Source organism: Lolium rigidum, chromosome 7 (assembly GCF_022539505.1).
Source record: "Lolium rigidum isolate FL_2022 chromosome 7, APGP_CSIRO_Lrig_0.1, whole genome shotgun sequence".
NCBI lineage: Eukaryota > Viridiplantae > Streptophyta > Magnoliopsida > Poales > Poaceae > Lolium > Lolium rigidum.
In genome coordinates this window covers 61,547,573-61,559,673 of record NC_061514.1, presented here as the reverse complement: position 1 = coordinate 61,559,673, position 12,101 = coordinate 61,547,573, and the positions used below count along the sequence as shown (strand labels likewise).

At 49.4% G+C, this 12,101-nt stretch overlaps 1 protein-coding gene across 1 annotated transcript; it reads right to left on the bottom strand.

Annotated features, from left to right (window-relative positions):
- Positions 1 to 7,278: 7,278 nt before the first annotated feature.
- On the bottom strand, positions 7,279 to 8,039 carry LOC124678677 (FCS-Like Zinc finger 2-like). The gene has a single exon (XM_047214554.1). It carries the CDS (start codon positions 7,955 to 7,957, stop codon positions 7,667 to 7,669), a length of 291 nt encoding a protein of 96 aa, XP_047070510.1. The 5' UTR covers positions 7,958 to 8,039; the 3' UTR covers positions 7,279 to 7,666.
- Positions 8,040 to 12,101: the final 4,062 nt, after the last annotated feature.

Genomic DNA, 12,101 nt, shown 5'->3' with positions numbered 1-12,101 from the left:
TTTTTGGATTGTTAAATATATAAGCAAATTATCATATGAAATAATCTGAACTAAATACTTGACAAATCATGACTACAGAAATAGCAGATGAACTAATCATGCATATGAACAGAGTAGAGGAACAGATAGCATCTAGACAGGATAAAACCTATCGCATCTACTCCAAATAACAGAACTATAAACTCTAGCAAGATCTGAAACGAGGAGGACAAAAATGCATACCGTCCAGCGTTGGCGGCAGCAGCAGCAGCAGCGACGATGTTGGCTGCATCCTGTTTGTTGTCGCTCATGTTGAGGTTGCCAAAGAGGTTGTCGATGTCCGGGAAGAAGTCTTCGCTCGGGAACTCGTCGTCGGATGACGTCGTGTTGCCAGTAGTCGTGCGTAAGCATTCCCCAAAAACCTGATTATCCCTCATCCGTACAGGTCTACGAGAGGCAGGGTTCAGGAGACCTACTGTCACGCCGCTAATTCAATGGTATGCAATGAATACCCAATAATTTTTTCCAAACAAAATTAGTTCAAAAGCTCATATATAAAGTATATATATTGTTGAATTGTAGCATGGGTGGGTATGAATATGTCTACTTTTGATTTGTAGTTGTTAAAATAAAAAATAAAGCATAATTTTCTCCTTCCTTTTGTGATGTGAAAAAATAATTGGAGGCAATATCAAATACAATTAATTATAGACTTGTAGTATTGTTGTATTGCAAAAAAAATCGCAACTTCGCATACACAATATGAAAATCCTAGCCCTGCCACTGGTGACAAGGATCCTGCTACCGGGGAAAAGCATTCGCCGTTTGCTCAGTATGATGACAGTGCCTCGTTCGTCGTGCTCCATCTTGAAGGCTTCATCGAGGTACTGCCCATCACAACCCTAAGCTTGCTAGGGTGAAAGCCACGGTTCCCATTCGAAGCTGTCGCCTCGATGGTGGTCGAGCAATGGGTAGGCTGGAGGTGGCCTGTGGCGGCTTTGGTTGTGCGGCGATGCCATCGCTTCGTGTTGAGAGCATCTCCACTCGTCTCCCCGACGAGGCCCCCGAGCGACGTTTTTCCCATCCGGAGGGCGAAATTCGGCCCAGTCGCGCCCCCGTTTCCTCGTTTTCGTCCGGATTTGGCCCTTCATCCATCCGGCGAGCCCACGCCATCCCCGCTCCCCCCCCCCCCGGGGATCTATCGGGGACTCCGGACGAGTGAAAAGCGGGGATGGGCCCGATCTGTCGGCGACTCGACACACGAACCCCACCGCCACCTCGCTCAAAATCTCCCCCACCCCTCGTATCTCTCTCGCCGCCGGCACCACCCCGCCGTCCCTCCTTCTCCACCTGCCTATATTCCGCCGTCTTTCGACGAAGGCCTATCTGGCTGCTCCTCCGCCGGCCTGTTTTCCGACTTTAGCCTACTCCTCGTCGCTCGCGGCTCGGGTTGCCTCGACCACGCCCGTCAGGTGTTCGTGCATTTGCCTCGCCGGCCATGGACTCGGACGAAGAGGAGGAGCAGATGTTCGTCGAGCTTATGCGAGAAGAGATGGCAGCCGCCGCCCAAGACAAGGAGCACATGATGATCCTCGGTTGCTTGTCAATCATGTACGCCGGACTGGCAACTGGTCGACGTGGTGGGTCGGTACCAGGTCGCCGGAAGTGCAAGCCGAGACAACGAATGGAGGGCTACTGAATGTTGTACGCCGACTACTTCGCCGACAATCCATTGCACGGTGAGAGTGTTTTTCGGCGTCGTTTCAGGATGAGCAGAAAGCTATTTCTGCAAATTGTGTATGCCATCCGAGACTTTGACCCCTACTTCGGATGCAAGACGGATTGCACTCGGTTTGGTTGGATTTTCGTCACCGCGAAGTGCACAGTGGCTATGAGGATGCCTGGCGTATGGAGCTCCCGGCTGATGGTGCGGATGACTATCTTCGGATGGCGGAGTCCACCGCCCTTGATTGTTTCTACCGGTTCTGCAGGGCCGTCATAGCAGTGTTCGGGGACTTTTACTTGAGATCACCCACTGTCGAAGACACTCAGAGGATCCTTGCAACAAATGAAGCTAGGGGTTTTCCAGGGATGCTTGGAAGTATTGACTACATGCATTGGAAATGGAAGAACTATCCGTTTGCGTGGCATGGAATGTACAAGGGTCACAAGAACGGCTGCACTGTGATACTTGAAGCAGTGGCTACCCATGATCTCTGGATTTGGCACTCTTTTTTTGGTATGCCTGGATCCAACAATGACATCAACGTCCTAAACTGCTCCCCGATCTTTTCCAAGCTTGTTGAGGGTCATGCTCCCCCGGTGAACTGTGTGATCAATGGTCGGCACTACAACAAAGGATACTACCTTGCAGACGGTATCTATCCAAAGTGGGCAACATTTGTGAAGACTATCTCGAAACCTAGCACCCCCAAACTTTGCGAGTTTGTGAAGAAGCAAGAAGCTTGCCGAAAAGACGTGGAGCGTGCATTTGGTGTCCTCCAGCAGAGATTTGCTGTCGTCCGGTTCCCCGCTATGACTTGGTCCAAAGATCAGATGTGGGAGGTGATGAACTGTTGTGTGTGCCTACACAATATGATTATTGAAAATGAGCGAAAACATCCGGTTCCTCGGGCTGAGCAACAAGCACCATATGAGAGAGAGGGTCCTCTTGCACAGCCCTAATCACCGAGTGCCTCCATCATGGGCCGCCTTCATTGCTATGCGCCAGGAGATTCGAGACTCTACAATGCATCAGCAGCTGCAAGATGATCTGGTGGAGCACATATGGACGCTCCGAGGCAACGCCAACGCTGACGCCAACTAGTATCATAATTTGTTTGAAAAATTGTGAAATTGTGTGCTTCATTTGTTTTAGCACTTGTTAAACATTGTACTGATTATCGCCGAATTTGTTTCAGCAATTTTCGTACTCTTGCTCGCCGAACTTAAATTTTATGTTGAATTTGTTTGAAATATGTCAAAAGGTCGAGGTTGGGGGTTTCCTGCCGGGGGGACGGCTGGAACTTCGGCGCTCCCCAGGCCAAATCTTCCTCCAATCCGGACGAAAGTTTCGCTGGATTTGGACGTGGGGAGCGCCAACGAGTGGAGATGCTCTGACTAGCATGTGCCTGGTGTGTGTGTGCTGACATCACTAAAATGTACTGACAGGTAAGCTGAAATTTTATTCCGGAAGTTCTTGTTGTCCAAGGTTCAGCGTGCAAGCGCTGCAACAGATTGCGGAGTACGAATAAAGTTTATTTATGGCAAAAAAAATCTTAATGGAAAGCATTTCACGGCAAAAGAAAAAATACAATTAAATTTGGCGTGCAATGATTTCCAAAGAAAAAGGCTCCCGTGGAGTCGTGCAAGATATTTTGCTTCTGGTTGTGGTGCAGACGGTGAGCTGAGTCACGATCTAGTTGTTAGGGACGAGGCACGTGGTTTTGGTTCTACTCCGGTGTCGACACAATCCAGCCAGGCCATGACGCGCCCTCATCATGGATCTGACTCGGCGATGAGTAGTGAGGGCATCTCCAGCGGGCGCGACGAATTTTAGTGTCCGCGCGTGTCCGTTTGTGTCGCGCAGCAGATGTTGAAATGACCGTTTTCATCCGCATGTCCGTTTGCGTCTGGGGTTGGCTCCAGCGGTCCGACGTATTTTTTTTTCTCTTTTTCATTTCAACATACTTCCAAATATTACAAATTGGAAGATTATTTTACACAAACTAATACATAGTTTGGAACATGGTTTACACAAACTAATACATAGTTTGTACCATGGTGGACACAAATATAAATATTTTAAAAATAGAAACCGAGTTGTGTTGATTTTCGTATGTTCGCTGCCAAGAAAAGAACATTCGAGGGCACACCCAGTCACCCAAACCTGGAAAATCCGGCGGGAGGATTGACGGTGCCCTTGTTGGTTCTACCGATGAGGCGAACGGACGAAACCTTCCACTATCGGCTTCGTCCGGCCGTAGCCAGATTCGCCGCAAAGAAAGAACACTCTACGTTCTAACAATCGGAGTCCGAGCTCGGATTCGCCGGTGTGGTAGTGCTCGCGGCAGGCCGTGTCGTCGAAGACCTTGACGACCATCTCACCGTCTCCCTCGTAGAGAAGGTGAGCCGGCAGCCGGGCTCGAGCGCCGAGGTCACGGGCGAACTTGCCCCGCCCAGGTGTGCAAGTACATCTTGCCCCGCCGTCGAACGGGACCTCCACGGCCCGGCGGCGAAGTTGCGGCTGGCCTCCCGTAGCTGCAAATGCGCCGGCTCGACGCCGTCGACGAACTCGGCGAACTTGTCCGGGAGACGCTTGATGCCGAGCGGGTCGTCGTCGATGCGGAGGAGGAACTCGAAGCAGCGTCCCTCCACGTCGGAGGAAGACGAAGAGGGCGCAGGCGACGGCGAGCGTGGGGCCGTAGCTGCTCCACCACGGCGGCCCCGCCCGTCCCCGGGGCCGTCCGGGGCTGCGGCCTCGACCGCCTCGCCGGCCACCGGGACCCGCCATGGTCTTCCTCGCGGGGCTCGGCTGCGTCGCGCAGGAACACCTAGGCGGCGGAACGCCGGAGCTTTGTGGCGGCGAGGGTTTCTATGGAGGAGTGGATGAGGAAGAAGAAGGCGCGGCCCCGTTATATAGGCCGGAGGCATGCGGTGGCCGCGGGACGCGTGGCGACGCCATTAACGTGGTTGGCGGAGGTGGGGCTGCGGCCGCTCGGCGGCCGAGGCATTGCCATTAACGTGGCGCGGACCGCCGAGCAGCGACGCAGCGGCGCCGATCGCGGCGCGTTTGAGAAGACGCATCGACGCCGGGTCGCTGCCAGGCGGGCCTGACGAAACGTCCGCCGGATACGACCGGACACTTTCGGCGTCCGCGTAATGTCCACGGAGACGCATCCGAGGCGCATATTTGGGCCAGGTTTGCGTCTCCGCGGACGGCCCGGTCACTTTGCGTCGCCCCGCTGGAGAGGGTGCGAGACGCATTTCCGGTCACGGCGGACGAAAACGACCATTTGCGTCGCGTGGCTGGAGATGCCCTGAGGCGTACAGCAAACTAAACAACGGAAATGCTCGACGAATATCATATGACCTTGAAGGTCTGATACTTTCGTCCGCTCTGGAATTTCGCTGTTCCTTGATCACCTGTCCCGTTCCGGCTGAATTGCAAGGAAGAAGCGCTGATGACGCAGCATCCTTGCCGAGAGAGGAGACTTACTATGTGCTACTTACTATTTGCTGAGGAAGTAGCAAATTATGTTTTCCTGTGCGACAGGGCTGTTTTACTTCACCAACGCGTTCTCGCGTCCTTGAGTGTAGTAGGATCTGATTTGTTGGTCGGACGTACTATGAAAATAAAGGTGACAAAAGAACACACCAAATGATTTCTTTTATTTTATTGCAATATGGAAGATCTATTTATAAGCAGCATGATGAGACACCTAACGCCTGATGGGGTGAGCAGGGGTGAGAGCGGGTGCTTATGGCCTGAATCACTACGGGTATTGTCTAAGGATGATAAGACACCTCCTGATAGACATCCCTCCCTCCAGAGATCCGAGAACCAACCTATGGTTGGGTGGTTAGAAGTGCAATGACACTCCCAGCCCACCAGAGTTCAAACCACAAGTTTAATACTGTGGCGTCTCATTAAAGCCGGAATATTCTTCAGTGCGAGGTGACGTTCGGTACTCATAGGGGTAGAGTGTGCATGCGTGCGTTTATAGAGATGAGTGTATGTGCGTATATGTGAGCATCTACGTATGTACTGTGTTTCGCAAAAAAAAGACATCCCTCCTACATAATTGTTCACATGTTTTTAACTTAATTATTTATATTATTGTTCTTCTCAAATCCTATACTAGACTCCTTCCTCAATCGTTGATGTTCCACATATCAACCTTCCACCTCTCAAAACCTCCCCACATCGACCTCATACACCTCTCAACACCAGCTCGTCGGGCTCATCATCTGGTGAACGTTTTTTTTTTGTTAACCCAACGAAAGCTCTGTCTAGGTTTATAAGATGAAAAATAGGCCCAAATACAAGCCTAGGAGCGATGTATTAAGGTACACGCCTGAAATCAGCCTAGGAGTGTATGTGCGTATATGTGAGCATCTACGTATGTACTGTGTTTCGCAAAAAAAAGACATCCCTCCTACATAATTGTTCACATGTTTTTAACTTAATTATTTATATTATTGTTCTTCTCAAATCCTATACTAGACTCCTTCCTCAATCGTTGATGTTCCACATATCAACCTTCCACCTCTCAAAACCTCCCCACATCGACCTCATACACCTCTCAACACCAGCTCGTCGGGCTCATCATCTGGTGAACGTTTTTTTTTTTTGTTAACCCAACGAAAGCTCTGTCTAGGTTTATAAGATGAAAAATAGGCCCAAATACAAGCCTAGGAGCGATGTATTAAGGTACACGCCTGAAATCCACATATCCGGTCAAGCATACCAAAACCACACACAACATAGTTTTTCAAGGAAAACGGACGACCGAAGATCCCGCCCCCTCTAGGAATGGGAGCAGCCTCCACCGCAGCAAGGGCCAACGGCAGTGGCTGCGGGGAGATTTTGGGTTTTCCTTGACCCCGAGTCACACAAGAGGAGGCAACCCGGGTTCAACTATGCCTATCAATAACAACCAGTTCCATGTTTTGTACAAGGAACATTTAACCAATTACCAAGTGAAACTTAAGGCATGCCTTTAGTCAAAAAATTAAAATTATAGCTTTCAACATTTTTTTAACTAATAGATTGTAAACTATATAAAAATAACATGTATTGATTTGTACTGAAATCAAGTTTAAAATTTTGCGGTTTTTAGGCATGTATTTTGAATTTTTGGTAGCTAGTGTCTGCTTTAAGGATTAAGTAAACTAAACTTCCCTTTTAGTGCATTTTGCGTGTTTCTACTCCATTCGGTGTGATTATGCTCGCTCGTGTCACCGTTAGAAGGTGTACGAATGTTTAATTAATTGGTGAATTTGCGTGGAAGACAGTACGACAATAAAAATGACACGTTAAGATTTTACTCCCTCCATGCAGGAATGTATGACGTTTTGACCATTTCATAAGTTCATTCAGTTTCTTTTGTATCTAGTCTAGTTTTAGTGTGTAGGTTCATTTCTTTTAGTTTATATCTATCTAGTTGAAAAGTATCTAGAACAGCTTATATTAGTGCACGGAGGGAGTACATCTTAATAATGACCATGATGCAACTGAAATTTGTGAAACGGGGATGGGGCCAGGTACATAAAAAAGAAACGGGCGAGGAGTGAAAAAAAAAAAACTCGAGTGCTTTGATTCATAGCATTAGCATCAAAATTCCGGACACTCAGGCAGAGGATGACACGGAGTATGATTGGTCGGATAGGCTAAACGCATGGTGATCTCTGCCCTAGATTGCATTCTGCAACCCAAAGGCTAGATGTTCCTTGCTACTGCGCTGTTTAATTAACTCTCCGTGGCTACATACATCCGGGAAGAAGGAAGCTTCGGGCGCCGCAGCGTCGTGCCTCGCCAGGCAGCACGTGATGCGTACCGGATCCTTCTCCGGCTCCGGCAAGAGCGCCGGAGCGAAATCATCCCAAAATCGATGGCTCTTCAGATCCCAGCCATTACAAACAAAACTTTTTCTCAGCCACGCGCGCAGCTTGGCGCTGTGGCCGGTCAGCTCACGACGGACACCTTCCTGGTCTCTTGGTGGCCACGGCTCGCCACTGCTCCGGAAGTGTACCGCTGCAGCCGCCGGGCGGCCTGCCTGGCGTAGACGGCGTCGAGCTGCATCTGCTCGTGGCGGCAGTCCTCGCTGCAGAAGGGGGTGTCCCCTCTGTACATGAAGATGTCGCTGTCGCGCGCGAACGGCTTGGCGCAGAGCGCGCACGCGTCCAGCGCTGGCATGCTGGCCTCGCCTGCCGGCTCGGCGTCGAAGAAGAAGGAGCAGGCTGCTGATGCCGCCATGGTGCTTGTGTAGGAGTTCTTGGAGCAAGGCCGCGCTTGATCGAACAGGGTGTTTGCTGCTTTTGGTGCCGGGGAGGAAGGATGAGGGGAGAGCGAGGTGGGTGAAGGTGAGAGGAATGCCTGGGTATATATGCTGCGCCTGCGCGGGTACGGAGATGGCAAAACTGTGGTCCGATGCGGGGTCGGGTCGGACAATACCGCGCCCATGCTGGATCATGGAACGGTGCTCCTCGTTTACTCGCGCTTGTGCCACGGTGGGGTGCAGTGGTTGGCTTGATGGTGGGCGCAGGACACGCACTCACTCACCTCACTCGCTTATTGATGCATTGCTATTGTTCTGACAAATAAATAAGAAGTGTAGCCCCACAAGAAAATTCTCGTAAACACATTAGGTAGCGTCTAATTCTAGCTCAATCGAAAATTAGTTAACTGTCAGTTTATTTTACGAATTTGTCCATACATGTTTAGAAAATGTTCTCACGGTATTGTGTAAAAAATATATTGTTTGTTCCCAGAGTTCGAAAAAATGTAAATTGCTACAGGATATCAAAATTTACATCAACCGTCTCGGCGTCGACTGAGACTTACAAATTCTTAGTGTACTTAATATTAGCAAAACTATACAATTTACAACTAAATTTATCAACTAAGGAAATGGTTAGGCAGGTTTGCTTAAACAAGTGCCAACACTTAGTGCTGATAATTAGGGCGCCAGCCTTTTTGCCAACATACGGGACAGGCGCCACACATGGTTAGCCGCGCTAATAATAGACGGCAAATCAGCAAATGCCGATGCCTATCATGGAGTATCTTTTATTAAAGAATAGGATCAAAAGGGAAAAGAAAACTGAAAATAATTCGAGGTTCCCTCCTTTTAGTAAGTGTCATCAGGAATCTTAGGAGCTGTGGTGCATGCGCGCCAGACAGCACCTTGTGAACAGTAAGCTGGCACACATGCAGTCGATTGTCGACGCTTCACGCTCGGACATATGAATGGCATCTTCAGACGTTGGACGTAATCGAACCAAAAATATCTATTTGTATTAAGTGGTTAACATTTGGGTGTGCCTTCAGCTTAGCAGTCTAACATATAATGATCGGGCAATCTGTCGAGGCGTACTCTCGGCTCAAATTTGAGCCACAAATGTGTCTCTGCGGATGCAATGTGTCTCTGCAAATTTGAGCCATTTGGTGTTCTTTCTTCGCATCGAAAATGGCGAGGGCCAGCACAACCCACCAACTAAGTTTCCTCATTATGGACTATTTCAAATTATGTCCCAAATCATATGTAAAATGATTCTATTCATCAATAAAAAAATTACAAATTAAAATACGTCGAGCCAGTGAATACCCCTACATGCTAACGGTCAATCGTGGCTGGAAGGCCAATTTTATATGGAAATGATTCCTTTTCCCCGGGGGATGGGACTCTGCGCAACCTCCTGGTCCGTTGCCGTCGGATGCTAAGCATCGCGCGGACACAGCGTGCATGGGCCCCATACCTTTTTTTCTCCTATTTCTTCTTCAATCTATCCTCCGAGCTCCATTTCTGAACCACATGCTCTCATCCCGGAACCCAGGCTCCCGACGCAATCTTGGCCGCCGGTGAGTGCGACATGGATCCCCGCCACCGCGCACCATGGATCCACGCCGCCGCACGCCCAACCTCGTCGTCCTCCGCCGCACCCCACTGGAACCTCGACTCTTCCTTTTTCTCCCCATGGAGCGGAGCACCGCGTAGCCGCTCCTTACCAAGCGAGCCACCACCGCAACTGGTCCTCTCCCTCGCCGAGCTCGCCACCTCTCCTCTCCCCCGCCTAGCCCCGCCGCTGGTCCTCTCCACCGTCTAGTGCAGCTGACTCGCCCCCATGCAGTCCGCCAGCGGGATGGTGTCCCTTTGCTCCACCTCCACCCTACACCGGCGCGCGCGGCGCCGGAGCTAGAGGCCAGGGCGCCCTGCAACCCTAGTTTCTCTGGCGTCCGCCTGGAGCTTGGCCGGAGATGGAGGCCACGACGGAGGTGCCGCTGGTGCTACAAACACCATCATATGTCGGCCCCGCGCATCTCTGGAAGCTGCTCCTAGAATGTCAGCACGTTGCTACCGATGGAGGCTGATTTTGCTATTTTAGGCGTTCAGTGTTGCGGAGGCCAGTATTGCTAACATAGGCGTCCGGCGTTGCTTCGGGCGATTCCGGGCATTGCTGACTGAGTTGCTGCAGCCTTGGGCTGCTGATTCTGTTGATGTCTCCGACGTTATGTGGACTTGCAGCATATGAATTTTTTTTGCTACAACTTTTTTGCTATCTTGCTACAATTAACACAATATGTTTGCTACGGGTCTCCGACGAGGTCTCTGGCGATGTCTCCACCAATATTGATTTTGCTACAATATCATAATTTTTTTGCTACGGGTCTCCGGCGAGTCTCCGGTGAGGCGTCCGGCGAGCTCAACCTTTTATTTTATTTTCGTGGACGAACCGTTTTTTGCTACACTGAAGTAAATGCGAGTTATTTTTGCCACCCGGCAGCAAAAAGGACATGTGTCAGCACGGGAAGGAGGAGGCTAGGAAATCAGATCCCGGGGATTCCTAGCACTGCCCATTTTATATCCGTGATCTCAACTAAACAAACACAGACCGAAACGAAATGCGATGGACCGTTGTAGATGCCCTGTTTAACTAGTCTGGATTGATGATGCCCTTGTTTGTTATTCTCGGGGATCGTGCACGTTTGGTATAACAGGGGAAGCGCCTTGCAGTTGCACGGTTCAAGATTCCACTGGCACTTGGCAGGAGTCCACCGTTCTTGCCGGCGAGGCAGGCAGGCTTCGTCCTAGGGAGCAGCATGCTCGAGATCGGTACGTATTTTGTTTTTGTGGCTTTGACAGCCAAGCATTGGACGTAATCATCGGAGCATGTGCATCTCGGGAGAAGATCGACACTTTCTCTGCAAGATACTGTGGCAGTGAAACTGGGGAGTACAAATTACTGACATGCCTCGCGACGAGTTATTAATTTGGAGTTGGAGGATTTCGCTGTCGATTGCTGAGAGGTGAGAGCTGGGTATTTTTACACAAAACTAACCTAAAATTAAAAGGATTTTAAAAAATAAACTATCCACGAAATAAATTCACGGATCTAACCCTTCCGTGTCGCGTCATAGGTTGGGCGCTACGGGCACCACAGAATGAGGTGCCACGTCGCAGCGTATGACATCACACTTTTTTTTTAACCGCGACCCAGTCCATGGCATTGTGCCACGCCCCAGTCTATGGCGCCACATAATGAGGTGCCACGCTGTTTTAAGATTAAGTTATTTTTGTCTAAATCGCCGTGAGAGCTGCGTGTGCGAGTAGAGTAGTATTAGGCTTGTTAATTTTCATAGGGTAGCTTTGAAAAGGATCAGGCAGCGATGACTGACGGAACACTGGACACATGATTGGTTGTGTGTACGATGTCGACACCATTCATCGGAGCTCAAGTCCAAGCCAGGCCGCGTCATCTGACTCGGCGACGAGTGGCGAGAGAGACGTACAGAGAGACAACCAACGGATTGTTCAACTGGTCTGACTTTCGAGTGTGATAAAATTTCTCCGCTCTGACGTCTTGTTTGCTCACTCCATAGTCCAAACAATGGAAATCTTGTGTTGTTTAGAACAAACCAGTAAGGAGAGTGTAAGAGCCCTTCCCTTTAGAGGTCAGGAGCATAACCAAACTCACGATTACGAACATGGAGAAGTAAATTCCATATTGTTTTACCGAAAAGATGTAGTGTTGTGAGAGATGCCAAGATTTATGATCTTTAATTCCCAAATTGCCAAGTTCAAGCATAGGGGGTCCTAAATGGGTTAGCCTGGACTTTAGGTTGAGGTGGCAGGTGTTGTATATTTGAGTTGGTTAGTTTCTTCGTGGTGGAACATTTTCATCCGGGTCTAAGTTCTTGACTTGACAGGAGTGACTTTATTTTCTTAATTTATTCTAGGCTTTACGGTAAAGTTCTATAATACACTTGTCCTTTCATTCTAAAAAAAAAGCTTTCCTCTAACACAGAAAAAGCACCTTAAGATATGTATACTTTTAATTTTTTTCATCATATTTTTTTGTAATATCTTTATATATGCAACCAACTTTGCTCAACCTCAAGC

Coding starts and splice junctions, on each gene's coding strand:
- LOC124678677 (XM_047214554.1), bottom strand. CDS start 7,957: ATGGCGGCATCAGCAGCCTGCTCCTTCTTCTTCGACGCCGAGCCGGCA.